We start from the raw sequence: 20,643 nt of genomic DNA, 5'->3' as shown, positions 1-20,643 counted from the left end.
AAAAGCAGAGACAAACCTCCACTCCACCCCCAGACCCACCCCCACCCCCACCCCCCGGCAGCCTGCAGGAATGGATGCACTGAAATTAATACCTTAATACCTGCAGTGGAGGCCTTACAGTCAATTTATGTTGAATAAATGGACACAAATAAATGAAAACAGCTCCAAGCAGAACAGATAAGATGCACACACACACACATACACACGCACACGCACACACATACACACACGCAGGTACTGGAGAATAACTTCATACAGCTGGACTCACTCTTGCTGCTAATGCACTGCATATACTTCAAACAAAGCAGACCAGCCCCAAACACACACACACACACACACACACACACACACACACACACTCACACACACTCACACACAAGCAGCCTCCTGTCGGCAGCCACTCATCTGTTTAACCGTGTCTGTCTATGCCTAATTTGTCCCTGTTGAATAAGTGATGCAGCAGCATTGTGGACAGGCCAGCTATGGTGACACACACACACACACACACAGCTTCTCTGTCTCACAAACTGCTAAGACCTCAGTTAGTTGTCCAGTAAAGAGATAATCTGTTAGCTGTTAGCATCCCGACTGTTCTTCAAACATTTATTTTTCTGACACTTGTCTTTATTCTTCCTTCTGACACAAATGACAGAACTTTTGCAGTAACCGTCATGATGAATAATAAACGTTTGCAGTAACTGTCATGATGAAGAATAAAACTTTTGCAGTAACCGTCATGATGAAGAATAAACGTTTGCAGTAACTGTCATGATGAAGAATAAAACTTTTGCAGTAACCGTCATGATGAAGAATAAAGCCTCGCTGTTCAGCTTCAATTGATTCTGACCCTCATGTTCTGCTCTGTGGGATGAAAAGCCAGATGACCCTGTTCACCCAGGTCACAGAACACACACTCCTCTTCAGATGGTGAACGGATATGAAAAAGCACATAAGAGGTTCTGATAATGCAATTGTCTCAAAGCCTCAAAGCTAAAAATAGCATCACAAACACATTTCTGTATCTCCCGTTTCATCACATTCACACCTTCTCTTGAACACCCAAAATAAACGCTGTTATATCAGCTCTGCGAATAAGGTCTTCAGAATTAGACATAGTTTAACAAGCGGACTTGTGTTAAAGAACATGCTCAAATAATCACATCACAGCAGGTGGAGGCTCAGGTGGAGCACTGACATAAAGTCAATATGAACAGTGAAGGCCGCTGCAGAGGCATCACATCAGTCAGCTGATGGATGTCGTACTGTAGCTGCTAGCCGAGGCTGCACGCGGCATCACTCCTCTGGTTGCTAGATTCAGAGTCTGACCCTCGATTTACCACAAGGCCTGGACTGAGCTGAGCTTCCTACAGCAAAACTAAGACATTCAGAGTCTCCGTCTCTGTGTGTGACAGGAGACCTGAACGAATCAATGAAGGAAATCACCTCTCAATAATCAGGTCAACATGTGTGAGCATGTATTTCTGTGAGGAAAGCAGGGCTATGACAGGGCTGTCTACCCACTCGCCGGTCCAGAGACGGAGAGAGGGCTGCTGCAACAGATATTTCAATTTTTCATTTAAAATGCTCCCAGAGAGAAACCTAAGCAAACACCGCACCACCACTTTATATGGTTTGAGTCCCACATGCTGATCATTACTCTGGTTTGGACCAGCAGCAGCCTCTATGGTCGCATGCTGAAGCCAATGCTCAGCAGCGGCTCTGTAGTGGTGGCTGGATCATGCTGTGCAGGTGAGATGTTTTATGCTGTGCAGGACTGCGGCTCAGACTGTGTATGATGACCCATGTTGAGGGGAAAACACGCCGCAAAGCTCAAACCAGCAACGCCTGCAGCTCACAGTCTGCGCCAAAAAGGTCCACAGATTCAGCCCATCGTCAATATCTCGCTGCATGCTAGATGTTCGGGATGGAGAACTGAGCACCTGGTTTCTGTTCAACCTTAACACGCAAACCACGAAAACGAAAAGCGCCACGCTTCCCAAACTTCAGCGACACGCTGCTGCAGCTCCGTGCTGCAGGAAGAAGATCAGAGCGACAAACACGCTCATCTCCTCCATAACGCCGTCATAACACTCGTCTTTATTGCTCCCTCGCTCTCAGCGTGAGTGGAGGAGAGTGGAAGAGGCCGCCCACGCACCCATCTGCCTCTACTATGAAAGTCACCTACACACACACACACACACACACACACACACACGCACACACACACACTCATGCAGATAACATAAGGGCATGCAAGATGCATTAGTGTTAACATTTATACTATAACTTGGCTTTCTGCTGCTGTTAAACAGTATCATAAACACACCGCCCCACACATGCACATACACACATGCACTCCATCACTTACGACTTACATTCATTTCCTGCAGACCTACACAACCACAACCACTGCTTGTCTCAGCTTAAACCTCCACCTTAACCTTAACCCAAACCTAATCTTTACCAAAGTCTTCACCCTAAAATTTAACTATTTATGTTATTGGGACTTGCCTCTTCTCGCCATAAGGAAGACAAGTCAGCACAATGTGACTGTGTAAACAGAATTATGTCCCCACAAGTAAGTAAGTGAGTAATTCATGAGCACGTGCATGCACACACACACACACACACACACACACACACACACACACACACGCACACACACACGCACACACACGCACACACACACACACACACACACAAGCCTATATCATGGTCTGTTCTTGGTCTTTTGCCAGTTCTTTTCGATCTGCTTGAACATGTTGCCATGCCTGTGGGTTATAAACACACACACACACACACACACACACACACACACAGTGCATCATATTGTCCTTCCCCCTAAGTCAAAACATACCTGAAGCATTAGTCGACCATTAGACCTTCTTAAAGATTTATATTAGGGCCGTTTGGCCTTTATAAGCAGCACGCTGCAGCTCACAAGCAGCCCTGCAGCAAAGGCCTCGAACTCACCACATGACACACATCTTAAATTCACAAACTGACAAAAACTGTGAACTCATTAACATGTCTACATCTGTCCTGGGAGAACTAACAGCTGGGCACATCTGTGAAATACCTCTGGAAACATTTCAGCTTTATCTGTGAATCACAGCGTCAGCCGAGAGGACTCTGCAGCGACTGCACCTTGTTGGAGCGGTCAGCATTAAGGGCTGACTACACAGTTATAGTTCACTATCTGAGCACAGACAGTCTCTTATGAACTTGGGATCAATATACTTTTAACTAAAGGTCCACTTACATAAAAATTAAGCAGATTAGATAGTTAGATAAAGTTTAATGACTACAGAGGAAGAGCTTTGCCTTGTTCCTGTTACTGGAGGTACCCAGTCAGCGTTAAGTGCAGCTAGCTGGCTAGCTTCAACCATGGTTATGTTTTTCCACTAACAACAACAGCAGAATCTTCACAGTGTGAAGAGCAACATCAGCACAGGGTGAAAATATTCACCCTATATTTGTTTCAGTGAGTCGAGCCAAAACAAAAAAAAAAAAGTAAATTACTTTGTCTCATGAATTCTGCATTAATTCTTCAGCACTGTTTCCCTGCAACTGTCATCATGGAAGATCAAATGTCTGACTCTGATACCAAAGTTTTAATATCCTGCTGACAATAAGGCTTCAGACTCATGGATCTGTTCCTGAACGTGGCCTCGTCTACAATATCAGCAAAGATTGGTTCTGAATTATCACCTACACCAATCTTTGCCCCGGGGTTCCTTAATAAGTTCAACAAGCTGATTTGAAAATGATACGAGGCGGCTTGTCTGGTTACCTGTCCTGTGTCCTGTGTAATTAAGTGAACAGAACACTCACAGATCATCAGCGAACCACATGAACACAGTCCTGCTTGGTGAAAACTGGAGGGTCGTAGATATAAACCGTGTAGACGGGACTTTTTCATGGCAGCGCCATGTGAAGCATGGAGGAAGTGATGAGGATGGACAAGTGTGATGAAGAGTTGTTCCCTCGACAAACGCAGGTTAGTGACATTCATTCATGTCAGCTGTGTGGCAGAGAGCCTTGGAGAGAGGCGACCCGCCTCCAGTCAAGGTGGTGCGAGTATTCTGTTTGTTTGTGATGTTTATTTTGTTGTTGGGGTGGTAACCATAGCAACGAGGTCATCAGGTTCGCCAGGAAAGGAGGTGTCCGCGGACATGTTTAGACACCTTCAAGGATTTCTACTCTTTTGTATCTCTGACTGAGGTTTATTCAAGGGTTCAATCAATAACGTCACATGCTGTCAACTGGAGCTTAATGAGCTTCATCTTAACTTAATCACACCGAGACGCATTCCTGTGAGACACACACACACACACAGGCACACACACACACACACACACACACAGGGAGAGAGAGGGAGAGAGGGAGAGCTGTCCCAAAGCTTTTACAGTATCACATGAGCCTTAGTCAAGCGAGAGTCATGTGGCTGCATGCATCCTCAAAGAGACCCACAGCTACAGACACAGCAGAGACAAACACAGAGAGAGAGACATGCAGGGACACTTAATGAGAGGACAAGCCACGTACGGACAAAATCTGCTCATATGAGTGGTTCTTACACAGAGTTTGAACATAAACATAAAAATCATGAAGTGCTTTGTGGTGAAATCTGGTCTGAAAGGCTTAGAGGACAGATTTTAAAGTTTTACACAAACAATGCAGGCCCACTTTACTGTAACTGACAAAGAATCTGCTGAATATGTATGTAAATACAATACGATCATGTCTGTCTTGCTGCACTGGTAACAAAGCTGCTAATGGATGGCTAACTGCATAAATCTGTGTATTATTCTGTGTTTTAGAACTTAGTCCAAGGTGATATTTTAAAATTCCTGGTTTGATATGATCATCAATCCAAAAATGGGAATAACGGGACAGAATTAAATGCACTCATCAATAATCATTAAGCAAAATGCCTTTTATCAAACAATGCGTTGAACAGTAGAGAGGAGCGACTCGTAGCTGAAGAATAAGTCAGAGTGACTACAAAACACAACCTGAAGGATGGCTGTCTGGCATTCACTCATCTTGCTGACTTTCATCATTGACATAAAACAAAGTCATCCCCAACTTTCCATAAATATGCAAATAAAGGTCTCTAGAATGTGTCTAAAAGCCTGAAACCTGCAAGAGGAGGGAAACCCACCGCTGTGTGTTTGTGGAATACAGCGGCTGAAGAGACTGTTGTGCAGGTCGAGTGTTCAACATCGCACACATAAGACAGAACGTATGTGTTTAAATGAGCCACATCGAGCTGCATCAACACCATCAGCTAACATCTGATGTGTGTGCTGGTGTCAGTGTGTGTGTGTGTGCATGTGTGTGTGTGCAGAATGACAGGGTGTTTGCTCTTCTCTCATCCTGTTTGTGAGGAAATGGAGACATCTCCTTACTAACTTTAATCCTGCCCTGTGGAGCTCGCCAGTGATTTATGCTGCAGACATTCCACATGCAGGCGCTCGACCTCAACACTTCAAATTATGATTTATAAGCCTCATCTGACTTGTTGCTAAGCTCTGCAGTATTTCCACCTTCACGCTGTATGTCAGTATTTCTTCCGTCTTTCCTTCGCTGAGCCCAAATGTTAAAACGTCTGCAGGTATCACACAGGGAGCTGCTCTGCACCCAGCACGCTCTCAGGTCGCCTAAGAAAGGAAGCAGGTGAGGTACCTGCTGCAGCATCATCACGTACAGCTGCATCCCATTTGGAGGTGAAATACAGTTTGCACGTCATCTCTCAGGTGATGTTAGAGCTGGAGTTGTAACGCTGGAGAATCCAGCAGGAGTCAGCAAGATTTTGAAAGCGTGCATCCAAAAAGTCGCATCCCCTCCCTCCAAAACCACGCAAGCAAAACACATGAGCTCACTTCCTGACTGCCATTTCAAATATCAGTAAGAAAAACACAAACAGCCGTGATGAACGTTGAGGCTTTGAGCCTGAATCGGCTCCCGGCCCGGCTGTTACTGCTCACTGCTGTGGGTGTGTGTGCTCTGCTGCTGTGTCAATCACATGCAAGTAAACAGCTAACATTAGCATCTTGACCCTTAGCGTTATTAGCGTTAGTGCTCGCAGCTGTCAGGCTAGCATGCTAGCACTGGTCTGCATTTTCTCTGCCTTTCTTTTGCAACTAGCTCGCTTTAGCTTTAGCAATATATCTGCCTCTCCTTGTGGAAGACTTGGCTTAGGTCCTGTGCAATTAGTGCAGGTGTGCAGGTAGACAGGCAGGCAGGCCATCCAATCACTTCATATGGGCTGAATGAAATAGCTTGATGGGTTTATTAGAATATTTTAGAATATTTAGAATATTTAGATTATGTGGAGGTAATGTCCTCTCTGAGTGCTTTTTAATTGCTGTTTTAAATAATAAATGAGCCTTTCTTTACATGACTTAACGCGGCCTGGAAGCACAGGGCTAAATTTCCATCCGTCAGTTTACAACCGAGGGACAAAAACAAATCAGCACGAAACAGACAGGAAGTGATGAGAGACGAAGCAAAAACAACAGCGGCCTCGGCTAGATGCTAAAGAGAGGAGCGTCATAGGAAAGGGCTTCACAAGCTTCGCATGTCTGACAGAAAAATATCGGAAAGTTTGGTTTGAGCTCAGTGCAGCTGACAGGAGCGGCAGAGATGCTGTCGTCACCAGCAGCGTCTTTCTCCCTCTGACATGTCAGGAGACTACTGGACCGGTTCTGGTCCTGTGAGGGACGTCCTGCACACGGACGGGATGGCGGAGAAATGACTGATAGCAGGGGTGCACCTGGGGAGACATCCCTCTCCCACTCTTCCCTTCTTTCTCTGGGAAGTAAACTTGGACAGTGAAAACAGGAAGTCAGGCCTACCGTGTGACTCAAACACACTGCTGCTAATATTAGACTCTCTCTCTCACACACACACACACACACACTCACACACAGCCCTGCCCCCGTTTCCTCCAGTCCACAGAAAGGACACCCCTCTACTACAGCCCGCAGGGAGACAGGGTCAAGACGAGAGCAGGCCTGAGCTCTTCCTCTATTCTGTCTCTTTGAGAGCTTTCAGAGGCTCAGGAAACCGCACTGGGCTGCCGTGAAATGCTGGAGAGCCTCCGAGCAAGACGACCAAACCACTAACAGGTCCAGAGTCAGCGCAAAGAGCAGCGTGGAAGTCACTTCACGTCTTTCACTGAAGCAAAAGTACAAATACCACAACGTAAAGATACTGTGTAGTGTATTAGTGTATCAGATAAATGACGATGCTTTAACGTGCAAGCAGCCTGTTAGTGTTGCACCCGGTTGAGCTTGAGTTCATTTTAACAACTTTACAATCTTTAATGTATGAAAATGCATCTTATTCTAGGAGCTTCTCACTTGTTTTCTTTGTAAAAATCTAATTCTGGTCACTTTACTTGAACTAAAAGCTCGTATTTCTGGTCTACGTTGGATTAATGAGGTGATCGAAGCTTGCACCAAGTGGATCGCACATGATTTTCAACTAGTGATCATGAGATTCAAAGCGGCCTCACATTTACTGATAATACCTGATGCTGTAGATGTGCAGCGCTCCACTGCTGGTGATAATGAAGACCTGCTGGTACCCGACAGCGAGCCCTGATGACACCACTGACAGCTCCTCCCACATAGACTCCAACAGTTGTTCATTCAGCCTGTAAAAAGCGACTTCCACCAGTGAACCTACAGCTTGTTAAGTCATTAAAGTCGCTCATCCTCCAGCTCGCTCGTCATTACAAACTTGCCAAACTTTGTTCAAACCCAGAAACCCTTATTTTCGATCAAAATCCAACAAATCTGTATGTTAGGGGAGCAGATCAGCAGGTACATCTGCATGAAATTCCTCATCAAATTATTTTTTTTTATTTATGTCTATTGTTTTGTGTATTAATTTAACTGGAAATTCATTTGAGATGCAGCTCACAGATAAAATAAGCAGGTGGAAGCCTGTTCCTGGCAAATCTAAATGTAATGCTTGATGCAAAACTACAAATACAAAAACTATGAATAGAAAAAGTATTGGCAGAAACTAGCCAAAATACACCTGGATCTGACAAAGGGGCTGGCAAATCTAGATTACACCTCATGGCACACAGTGTCAGTCATTTTTCATAACTATACTCAACATTTCAGTTAGAGTGAGCAACAGGGAACCATCTCCATGTTGTGCTTTGACCTTTCTGGTGCATAAATGTCTTCTGCACGAGAACAAACGCTGACTTACAACGTGCAGCGAGGCAGCGGAGTGCTCCACATTCCTCAGACGACTACAGCGGCGGCTGCAGAGACGGGGGGGAGGCCCCTCATTAGCATGAAGCTCGTGGCGCGTCACACTCTTTCACTCTTCAGTCAGAGCCGAACTCTTCGCCGTCCTCGGCAGAGTTTCCCTTCGCCGTCAGCTCCAGCGGCTGAACCGCCGTCGTTGACGCTTTCACCCGCGGGACGACCGCACAGCAGCTGCATCACCACACTAACAGTGTCACGACCACAGCTGGGAACAAGAGAGCTGGCAAAGAGACCACTGACACTCACGACTGGAGACGTGCTGCGTTCAGCTGTCTGCTCAGTCTGTCATCATCTGAACTTTACAGGCTGAGTTATACGTTACGAGGTTTTTACTACCAATAACTTTGCAATATTGTTGTTGATTATCCTTATTATTAACTGATGTAGACATTGCAGTATGATTTGAGCAACAGTTAACAGAGTTAAATGTGCTCACAACTGCTCTCAGAGCCCAAATTGATCTCAAATGTTGTGTTTTGTTGGACCAACAGCCCAAAACGCAAAGTGTGTTTCATTTATAGTTTTATATATAACAGAGAAAAGCAGCAAATCCTCACATTTGAGATGGAGCCAGTAAATGTTTGATATTTAAGTATTGGAAAAACTATGTAAATAATGAGCTGATAATGAAAAAGGTGATTAATTCTCTGCAAAACGACTGACACTGATTAATCGACTGATTGTTTTAGCAAGGCTGAAATCATTAAAACCAATTGGAATAGACTTTTAAAAAGTCTTTTTACAACAAGGTTAGCTCAGTTCAAACATTATGTAAATGTTGATGTTATGTTGATATATGTTTGCCCGTATCACACAGAACCACTGCAGCTCCCTCAGACTGCAGCTGATCTACATGAGCCAGGCTGAAACTGTACCAACAATATATCTGAGATAACGGGGAGATGGTCACATTCACAAAAATCTGCTGTTGTTAAGGAAACGTCCGATGGAAACTAACAAGAGGACGACTGGAGACTAACAGCCCATACAGTAAAGGATCGTCAGCCGAGCTTTCACCGACTGACAGCATCTATTCTGCACTAAAAACCAAGCTGCATGAATGACACTTTATTCTAACACCTGTATGATATATGTACGACTTATGAGACCTTTGTAGTAGAAAAATACAACCACATGAACACGTGAACACTTGAATACTGGACAGAAATCCATCATGGCCAACAGGAAGTTTTGTCACCGGAGGATTTCTGGCAACTGTTGGCTGCATCCATTTGGCGCACTGACTCACAGACAATGTTAAGATGGTCTGCAAACACAGCTGAGGTCACACCCTGAACGCCACAGAGAGGCGAAGGGACAGCAGACATTATGAGACCTGTGCTGGAGGACCGTTCACCACACTGCTTTCACCTTTTTAAAAAACTGCTGTGCGAAGTGCGTCTCTTCACCTGAGCGTGACGACGGCTGTTCAGAGGGAAGAAGCCGTGTGCAGAACACTAAGCCTGATGAGCATCAACTGAAATTAACTGTGAGAAGAGCTTTGACTGAAATGTCACTGGACGAAACAGATGAAGGCTGCTGTTGCCAGCGTTCATCTGATCCATCCTCCTCTTCCTCCCCATCGGCTGAACGTGTCCACCGGTTGACCCCGGCTCCACCTGATCAGGCAGAGGACGTACTTTGACATTTGTCAGAGTAACGCTGTCATGGTTTCAAAAGGGGGGTTTTCATGTTGTCAGATTATTGCAATCCAAAACCGGTTTCAGGTTTCTCTCTCCCTCCCTCTCTCTCTCTCTCTCACACACACACACACACACATCCATCCTGCTTTATATTTCCAGTATCTTCACTCCAGTTCACCTGACATTTATTCCTGTGTGCCGCCTCGGATAATATAACAGAGACAAGGTGACAGTGTCAGCACAGTCTGAATACTCTCAGGGTAACTGAAAAGCAATTCAAAAGGCACTTTTGTTAATTGTTTAATAGTTTGAGATTAAGGGAAATTCTGCACTGCAAAAACGTGAGTTAAATTAAATAAATCTGACAACAATGACAGCAGAATTAATGATCAGTGGTGCATTCTACAACTCAAGCAAGTTTCAGTCTCACAGATTGTCAAACCACACTGAAACAGAAATAAACCAGAAAACACTTACAGCAACTATGTCAAGAATAAACGACTCAAAGGCTAAAACATGCAAAACTATTGATGGTCTGAAGGCTGAATGGCTGATTTTTTGAGAGAATTTTGAGAGAAATCATTGCGCATATTTAAATCTGTACGACTCGTATCTTTATTAACCTGAAGTGCCAGAAAGCATCCGGGACGTTCTCCATGGAAACTGTTGGAGAACTGAAAAGGGGCGCCTCCACCTCCAACACCATTTATCACAGGCTAACTTCAACCAATCGGATCAACAAACCACATGATGTGGCAGGAGAGCGATGCTACAGCAGCATCTACGCTAACATCTTCATTAGCATTGTTGTTTTGGAACAATTAGACGCTTCTCTCGCCTGTAGTTCCACGTAGGATGCTGATTGGTCCAAACTTGACGCTTCGCTCACAACATCAATAACTTAAAGCCTTAAAGCGTCACGTGATCTCATGTGATCTGCTGATCTTGTGAATCCAGCTTCCTCACATGGTCTTTACACATCAACAAAACATCTCATTAAAAGTTAATCGTTAATTAATGGTTCTTCTTTAGAGAAACAGTTTCTAGAAGACTTCACAGTTGGATTAAATGAAGATATACTCGAAAAATCCTCATGCTGACACCACCCACCAGCTCAACACCCCCACCCATCCCGCCCTCGCCCAGCCATTCAAAAGAAGACAGCCAGCTTCAACGCCCTCTCTGTCTTCTTCTCGTCCATCACTCACTCCCTGTTGTAGTAAAATCAGACGCTTGTCTTCCTCTCCCCACTTCTGTCTTTAATGACAAGTTCCAACAAGGCGGCTGCCCACACATGAAATCACTGCTCAGCAGAGAGAAGACAGTCCTGACAGATTCAGGAACCTGGTCTCCCGTTCATGGACATTTTTTCTCCGCCAAAAGCCCCAAAATCAGGCCGATGCTGGCTGGACTGAACTGGTGTAACTGGAAATCCTACGCGCTCATTTCATGTGCTTCCAGCTGGAATGATGCCTTTTCAGCTCATCTTCAAAAAGCTCTCTATTCAAAGTAAAATGTTTTTCAGTGATTCTTCAGCCGATCACGACGTCAGGACCGACCTCTCATTGCCAGATGTTTTCTCCCACTTCATTATCCTTCATCCTGTTGTTTGGGTCTTGATTGCTATTAATTAGTGGAAACATTTGTATCATGCATTTTAGCATTCGTTCAGGTTTGGGTGAAGTACGGCTTTTTAAGCGTTTTCCGATGAGCAGTGGTGGGTATCAATTACAATGCTTCTGAGTTCAGAAAATGATTGTAACCATTAATAATAAACGTGTGTTTCTGCAGAACTTTGGCCGAATAAAACGGATTAAAACTGGCAAATGTTTCATTCAAAGCTGATCAAACAGGAAGAAAGCCAGATTCCAGATATGACAGTTTATGGTATTTGATGCTACAGACACATTTCAGCTGTTTCCAGAAAAAGGGACTGAACTTGAATCCAAAGTCTTCTTATGAACTGTGTTCAGCACATTCCTGCTGAATCACACAGCAGGCAGCAAATGGACGAAACGGTGGATAATCAGGGTACAGCACGTTTCTCCTATAGATTAGACAAGAACACCGAGAAGACAACCTTCACCTCAGATGAAGATTAAAGGAAGAGGGATCACTGAAATCATCACAGCGTGTCCACGTTTTATTCTTTTGTCAATTCAGCCCTCAGAAGCATTTTGCACAATCTATTACCTGATGAGGTTGACTAACAGTGCGGCCGGGACTATTTTCTGCTGAAGGTGAGTGACGACAGGTCGTGCTCAGGCTTGCAGGAGAACAGTGATAATCTTTATTTTTAGTCTGAAGTTAGTTGTATTTTCTTTAATTAGCAGGTACGTGTCACAGCGTGGGTTTAAAGGTTTCTGTTGACTGCTAACTGAAACATCTGCTCCAACAAATACCAACTGATGCTTCTATTTCCAGGCCAGCGTAGATCCTGTATTTAACATGGATATTAAGCGCACTGCATGCACTGGTGCTGGGCCACTCTGTGCAGCTCTCTAAGAATACAGAGTTGGTCTGTGCTAAAAAAAAAAAAAAAAAAAAAAAAAGCATAAGAAGATTAAAGGAAAGAGGAAAGTGTGATAGATGAGAGGGAGTATAAAAAAGGTGTGAAAGCCGCAGTCAGACACACAAACACCCGATGAGAACAGATGATGCATTCAGGTGCAGTCGTTCTTTTACATTAAATGAACAGACCGAGCACAGCTGAAACTTTTAAGACACTTCACAGATTTTTTTTTGGTCAACAATTAAACAATTCACTATTTAGTCCATAAGAGGGCTCAGAGAGGATACAATGCTGGGATCTGTATTTGAAAACCTTCCTTGAGACAAGTAATTCAATTTGTTTTTAACGTTCTGCTGTTTGACTGAATTCTCTTCATATAATTGATTTTGTTCCTTTCAAGCTGAATGCATCAAACGACGCACCGACTGACTGTAATGTGATCTCACTGACCCTGCGTTTAAAGCTCCTCTCCTTATCGATGCATTAAATGATGAGAAGCATGTTGCTCCCTGACAACATGAAAGCATGCACCACGCTGTGTGACAGGGACAACGTGAGAACTTGATGCTACGTGATAAATGAAATATGACACAGTGACAATGTGCTGGCTTGGTGTAACCTTCCCTGTGTGAAAGCCTGAGAACCCTGGAAGGCAGACAGGTGGGCAGAGCAGCAGCTCACCTGAAAATAAACCACAGCTGAGTCACCTGCACTGAATACAATGTGCCTTTACAGTACATACTGACACATCAGGACTCTGTTTAGATTTCCATACAACACTGTGTACACTAACGCACCGCCACAGAGCACTGAAGCCTGCACATTATGATCTGTGGGCCATGTTCATGCAGCCTGGTCTCGCCACGTTGCGCCTGAACAACACGCCAACGTTTTAAATCCTACTTCACATATATTTATGTATGTTATCACACTGCATATTTTGATATGTCTTATAACGCCGTACGTATTAAGCTTTTAGGTGTCATTGTGGGCGCAAAAGTCAGCGAAAATGTCAGGTGACATAGCCTAAAGAACGAGACAGTCCACGTATGGAGGACGGTGGTGTGGATGGACGGGTCAAATAAACTGGAGACTGGTGCTTGTGTCCAAACCAAAAGTAAACACTTGTTTTAACTTGCATACATAAGTTAATTTACATGACATATTTAATTAGCGTCACACAAACCATCTTCTCCTAAACCTAACCAAACAACAACTGTTTCACAGCATTAACCATGAGATTATTATTGTTACCATGACGATGAAGGTCACCTGACTTCATTCTTTCTTTAGTGCTATTTACACACAACTTGATCATCATCCTCCCAAACAGATCACATTTTCCTTTAAAGGTCCAGCGTGTCGGATTTAGTGGCATCTAGTGGTGAAGCTGCATATTGCAACCAACTCGCCACGCCTCATCTAAGCCTCCCCCGCGGTGGCTGTGAAACGTTAGCACTTTTGGTTTCTCGCTTCTGGGCTACTGTAGAAGCATGGTGGTGCAACATGGCGGACTGGGCGGACCTGCTTTCTCTGCAGAGATAAAGAGCTCGTTCTAAAGTAACAAGGGATTATTCACATAAATGCTAATCTTGCCAATAGATCCTCTGAATGAATTCTACACACTGGACCTTTAAGTCTCTCATATCTGTCAGGATGAAAAAAAGAAAATTCTTTTGCATGGGAACTTATCAAACACAAAAATAACAAATAAATGAAGCCTTATGTTCAGGGGCACTGTTCTACAGTCTGGTTTTGAACAGAGTGACTCTCCATCAAATTAATGGTCAAAATTAGTCATGGTCTAATATTCCATTCATATCATCAGAGGGACGTTCGGTCAGCTCCCATCATAACCCCATCATGGACACATGATCTTTGTACAGTGAGATATTCACATTTGAAAAACGGATGCGGTGGAAGCCAAAATCCTGAACTGACTCAACAGAAGATTAATAGTCTCCCTGTACATCTAAGTGGAACAAGCTTTATATTTGGAAAGAATGACTCCAGTCTTATTTGTTGACTCTGGACCAGAGAGAATCAGAGACATTTCAGACCACATCCTACCAGTCCAGCGCAACTTCGCTACGGCAAGGTCAGAGGATGGAAGGAAGAAACAGAGGCCAGACTCCACAGACTGGATCCATGCAACACTATGTGGTCCACATGCATTCCTCTTTTCCTTCACCTCCTTTAGCTCATCTAAAATCTCTCATCCTGCTTCCTGTTCATCCACCGTTAACTGCTGCGAGCTTACAAACCTTTGAGAGCTCGCATTTGTTGGATATTTATTCATTTCAATTTCAAAGGAACAACAGGGACAACAGCTTCTCAATGAGCAGACTCATCATCAAACATCTGAGGGCCATCATCATCATCATCATCACACGACTTGCTCCTTTCATGCTCAAATATAAACCTATGAGAATCAGTGGCAGCAGAGACGTTCGCTGCTGGGATCGCGGGAAGGTTTCACATCCTGCAGCACATGTTCACGTCATTCCAGTTAATTAAGTTAATTAAGATATTTTCGGGACGTTATTTTTTGCTAGCATGCTAACAAGCTAGCTAGTGAGAAGACCTGATGCAAGACACGTTGTCTCATTACTTGTTCTGAAGGTTGGCGTTTGTCACCACAACAACACATCAAACCACAGTCGATTACATTCAGAGGGCTGAAATGACCATGAACTGAACATTAGCTTAGTGCTTAGCAGCAGCTAATATCAGCACGCTAATGTTCATTTCACACAAGCTCTGCTTCGACGAAAGTCTTGGCCTTCGTTCAATAAATTCACACCTTTATTTAAATCTGTCCTCAGACACATACAGCTTCAGTCCACCAGGGGCAGCACCAGGACCAGAGTCCAGAATTACAAGAAGTCTTCCTAAAATCCTGAATCCTGACCTGTTTGTCCGACAAAAATAAGACTAAAACCAAATTTGGATTAGTTAAACAGCCCCAGACGGGCGCTGTTCAGGCTCGCCATTGGCCACAGCGGAGATCTGAAGAAAAAAAGAATGCAATGTACTGAAGGCCACACCCATCAGTCATGTGACCACGCCCACCCCGGTCCCAAATTTCACCCATTCACCTGTGGTGGCAGTACGCAGCACCAAGTGGCGAAATTTCATCTGCTGTCTGCACAAGAAAACCATGTTTACAAAGAAAGATCCTTCAAGCATGTTGGTATTTTCAAAAATTAGCCCTAAATCTCATGAACGCCTGAGTGACTGACATGTCCAGCTCCTGAGTGTCCAGGATTGTCCTGGATCACAGGTGGATGCACCGGACATGTGCACCACTTTGTGAGATAGTTTCAGGATTTGTAGAAAACCAGAACACGTGACGTTTCAGAGCCTCTACAACTCCTGAGCTCGCTCTGCACGGGCTGTTTGGCTTTTCTTTGTCTGAAATGACATAACGCATGATGCAGCATGAGTCCAGACATGTTCAACTTCGAGTGCCCATGGGCGCGCCCTGAAACTTACTCCTTCAAAAGCACGAGGTGTAAAGCTGTGAGAGAGATCACAAAAATCATTTAATTCCACCGAATGAAAACGGATTAGATAGTGACACCAGTTTTAGGGCCTTGAATCAGTTAGAGGCCTTTAAAAAAATCTAGATAACCACTGAAGGCTTAAATTCACTGTAATGTGAAGGAAGTCTGGCAGTCAACTTGACACACTGATCTTTTCACAGGAACAAGCAGAAAATTTCACCAGGTTTTCTCAAAGAAGGTTACTACAGTTAAGGGATATAAGATTTAACACAGAGAGATTATTATTAAAGCCACCAGAACATCACAAGAAACTAAGAGTCACTTTCAACTTGCTCCAAAATCCGTCTCTGGCCGTACAACTCTCCCAACGCACCGTCTCCAAAGAAAGATTAAACATGTCCGCCATGCGGAAAACGTTTGGAGCGGTACTTTCTTTTCTCCTTCCTGTCCTCCTTCAATTTCATCATCTTCTTTCATCTCGTTCTCTCTCTCTCTCTGTCTCTAATGGCCCCGATGGCCTCATCAATAATACACTCAAACATCCGTCTGCTTCAGCAGCTTCAGACAACAATGCACAGCTTCTTCATGCTGTGTGTGTGTGTGTGTGTGTGTGTGGTTGTGCATCATGCATGTGGCCCCAACCACACCCACTCTCGCCTCTTTTGTAGCTCTGCTTTGGGTCACTGGTTCATCTAACAGGAGCACAACAAAGGTAACAGGATCTATGTGTGTGTTTGAGTGTGTGTGTGTGTGTGTGTGTGTGTACAGTGACTAACGTTGTGCATCTGCAAGACTGTGTGCAACAGCATCGCAGAAATCATGTCAACACTTGTTGTCACGGTTCAACAAAGCTCAAATCTGGATTTTTTTTTTTTAATCTGTTGCATGAAAATTCATGTGCATGTTGAGCTGTGGCTAAAGGCTAAAAGCGACCGCGGGTGGAGACGCTCTCACACTCACAACCCCACACGTGATGGAGCCTGTCAGCATCTCTCGGGCTCATTGTTTTGCTTTCACGGCCCACAGCTGCCGGACTCAGTGGAATATTTAGCAGCCGCAGAGCCACAGATTTCCCTGCTTCTGGTTCTGTGCCTTCCAGAGGACTGAGCCGAGCTCCAGAGAGGGTGAATAATAGACTTGGCCAGAACCACGACTGCACATGAATCATAATGTTGCTTTGCCTCTGCCGGATGTGTAAATAGACAACTGTTTGCTAAAATATTTGCTATAATCATTTCATAAGGTGAGAAATTGACATGAATAATGCAGCTTTAAAGAAGCATGTTCACCTTCTTCGGGCTTAATTCTGAGACACTAATTTCTATTTTTTGATCGATGGAGTCAATAATGTGAGACTGTGAGTCCGTTCTTTGAGATATTACGTCGTACTTATCTTAGTGAGTCAAATAAACTGATGTAATAAGTCATAATAATGACTTGTTTTGACCATTCGACATCTCCGCCTCGCTCCTCAGCAGGGGTGGACTCACACAGAACACATTTTCCTGCAGGAAACTGCTTCTCTTTGAAATGGACTCTCGCAGCATCAATCTTCAATTAATCCATAAGTTGATCTAAAAAGCGATTAATCATTCAGCTGAATGACAAACATTCAGAGGTCCAAGTGTCTCGGATGCAAGGCTGGATTGTGTGAAACAGTCCTGCAGCTCCAGACCCTCAAGGAGCCCAAAAAGCTTCAGGTTCTCAGGTGTCAGGTGTCATGAAATATGCACCCACTAAAGCACAACACTGACTATAGTGTATAATTAGTGCTGCCTTATGTTGTCCGAAGGTACTTTTAAGACTTGGTTTTATTTTACCTGCTGCTCAGATTTTTTGCATTTTCCCAAATAAAAGGGGGCCCAAAAACATGACCCCTGCTGGGCCCGACTAACAGTTTATTCTGGCTATGCTCAAATGTATTTTCTCACTGAAATCATCATTAATTGAATATCTTGTTGGTATTTTCACTATTTTCTGAAACTGCATAGACGACAGAATGAACTGATTGATTGAAAGGAGCAGGGATAATGAAGATGTCACTTCCTGTACCTGTCCAGGTAAGGTTTGAGCGCGTTTCCCCACCATCAACCCCACTGTGAGTGCTTCAGGTGTCACAGCACGGTGGTCTTACCCAGTCCTCGAAGTGCTTGCTGCCGTTGTGCAGGATGTCCTCGAACTGGATGATGCAGTTGGCCACGAAGTCGTCGTAGCCGATGGGCGCGTCGTGGAAGACGGACAGCTCGATTCTGCGGCCGTCGTGGACCTCCGTGGTGAACTCATCGTTCCAGGCGGGGCTGTTGGTCTTCTGCTTGGTGGAGGTCTGACCCACGCGCGAGTCGTCCACGTTCAGGGCGATGTACGTGTCCAGGAGGAAGGTCTGGGTCTTGGGGCCGACGGCGTGACGCAGGGACCAAGCCGTCGGTTTGAGCTCCAGAGCCTCGCAGATCTTGATCTTCAGCTGCCCGTTGAAGATCACCATGGTGCTGAAGACTTGAACCAGCCCACCTTTCCCCTCAAACACTCCCGAACAATGAACTCTGGTGACGGGCTCGGTTCAACCGGTGGTCCTCCAGGCAGACACCGTGATTCCTTCCAGCTCAATGTGTCGGAGAAGACGCCAGCTGTGAAGCCTCTGCCTGGGATGAGCTTTGATGTTTCCTTAAAACGTCCACACTTGTCGAATTTGCTGCAGATTTCCCCCAAAATGACCTGCAGCTGCGGAGAGACGAGCGTCGACCCGGGAAGCTTTCCTTAGAAGTGCGCGGAAGAAGCATGAAGCGCTACCGACAGTTAGCGACAAACGCACGAGCAAAGGCCCAAGATGTGGATCCGCCTGTCATGTTTTTCACCTTCGGGCTCTTAAAGAAGTCCGCTAGCCGTGGCGGGGCGTCCTGGGAGCTGTAGCTGTTGCATTGTACCGTGCGGCGGGTGGGGGGGCTCCAGATGCCTGCTGGCAGCCGCTGCGGCGCATCGGGGATGTCCGAGCCGGACCGCTGCGACCAGTCAGCGGCTGGTAGCAGCCGCAGCAGGGGCGCAGAGGAGGGGCGGGTTCAGGCGGTGGTCTGGAGGTATACAGGGGTTCCAGCTGCTCGGTGCGCGGCCTGGTTTCAGCCACTGCTGTTGATCTGAACTTCCCGTGCATAAACCTCCGGCCGCCTCCCCCCGACGCTGCTCTCTGTCTCCGTCTCTCCCTGCTGCAGGAAATGCGAAAAACACGTCAGATTTCTCGGAGCCTGGTGTGACAGACGGGGGAGTGCGACGCAACAGACAAGGGAGGTGTTTAGGAGCAGCAGGGCTAGGGAGAGGAGAGGGGCGGACTGAGGGGACATGAAATGAAACGCTTTACATCCCACCAAGGTGCCCTTGAGCAAGACTGTTGTGAGCCGGACAGAAGCCCCCGCAGAGCCGCAGCTCCTACCTGCACCTGGAGCTGTTGAGAATGCAGGAAAACGGCCGTGAAGTGCATTTTCTGCAACATGAAGCCCATTGATCCACTCAATAAAGCCCAACTACCAACTCCATTAAAGAGAGACCTCAGGGGATGAAAGCAGAGATATGTGAGGCATGTTTGGAATTTCAAAGAGATGACTGCACACCATAATATTCATAAGGCACATGACGTGCTGTGTGCAGCAATGTGCACCCTCTCCCCAAAAAAAGTCTGCACGCTAAACTGAATCTTTTCACCACACCTCAGTCAAATCAGCCAGTTTTTCCTGAGTGTGATCTTACAGGCCAGAAACATCCGATGGCCTGTGCAACAACTGAAATGCTAAACTTTGTCATCACTACTGGAAGACTGAGGAGCAGAAGCAACATTTAGGGTTTGAATTTGGTCAGCAAATGATCAAATCCAGCTGTTTTAACCTCTTTAAGTATCCTTACAATGAAGTTCTTTTACCTCTTGGTGTGTGTTCACAGAGATAGGTCACTCTGCACCTGGAAGATTGTGTTGCAGCAGCGAGAGTGTTGCAAAATAATGTCATGAGTCTTCATAGCTTATTAAAAATACAGCATGTGCACCTCATTTCAGCTGTACGTACAGTGGGATCGCTGTTTTGAATAGCCAGCAGGGTAAAGCGAAGTAGTCCGCGTTCACGGGGCCAAACATAGCATGTGACCTGGCAGACACCAGAGGAATTCGATTTTCCACATTTTTCTGCACAGACAAATGCTTTATGTACAACGTTTATATTAGACAGATAAGGAGTGCGTTCATGAAGCTGCATGTTTCTCCTCCGACACACGTGCCAAAATGTGATTTATCTGAATATTAGATCAAATGTCAGACATCTGCTCACAGTCAAACTGTTCTGTGATCAGACTCCTGTGTGTGCAAGAATGTGTCTCAGTGACATGAGAGCAGGAACAAACTGTACCTGCAAGTCCAGCAGCCAATCACAGTTTGCACAAAGGAACGGCACATCTATCTGCACAGAGAGCGTTCTGTCACTGTCGTGTGCAGTGCAGGGAAATATCAGACCTGCAATTCAACAACAAATCAGTGTGTGACAGGGAGTCAGCATAAATGATTCACAGAGTTAGTGAAGATATGGTTTTCCCTGTTTTACCTATTCTAAAACATTTAGATTAATTATATCAGGAGTTTCACTTGTGCATCATGCCAAAGCAAAGCTAAATTTGCCAAACTTCTTCTGCCACCGGACTGAAGCAAAAGGAGG

General features: G+C 45.1%; 1 protein-coding gene across 1 annotated transcript in view; it reads right to left on the bottom strand.

Annotated features, from left to right (window-relative positions):
* LOC121613490 (protein kinase C epsilon type-like) overlaps nt 1-19,109 on the bottom strand; it is a 67,664-nt gene extending 48,555 nt beyond the window's left edge. The window contains exon 1 of the mRNA XM_041946881.1: nt 18,093-19,109. Coding sequence (XP_041802815.1) covers nt 18,093-18,440 — 348 coding nt within the window. The 5' untranslated portion in view covers nt 18,441-19,109. The remainder of the gene's footprint in view (nt 1-18,092) is intronic.
* Nucleotides 19,110-20,643: the final 1,534 nt, after the last annotated feature.

The sequence above is a fragment of the Chelmon rostratus genome, chromosome 11 (assembly GCF_017976325.1).
Source record: "Chelmon rostratus isolate fCheRos1 chromosome 11, fCheRos1.pri, whole genome shotgun sequence".
Lineage (NCBI taxonomy): Eukaryota > Metazoa > Chordata > Actinopteri > Chaetodontiformes > Chaetodontidae > Chelmon > Chelmon rostratus.
This window is presented reverse-complemented; position numbering and strand designations above follow the sequence as displayed.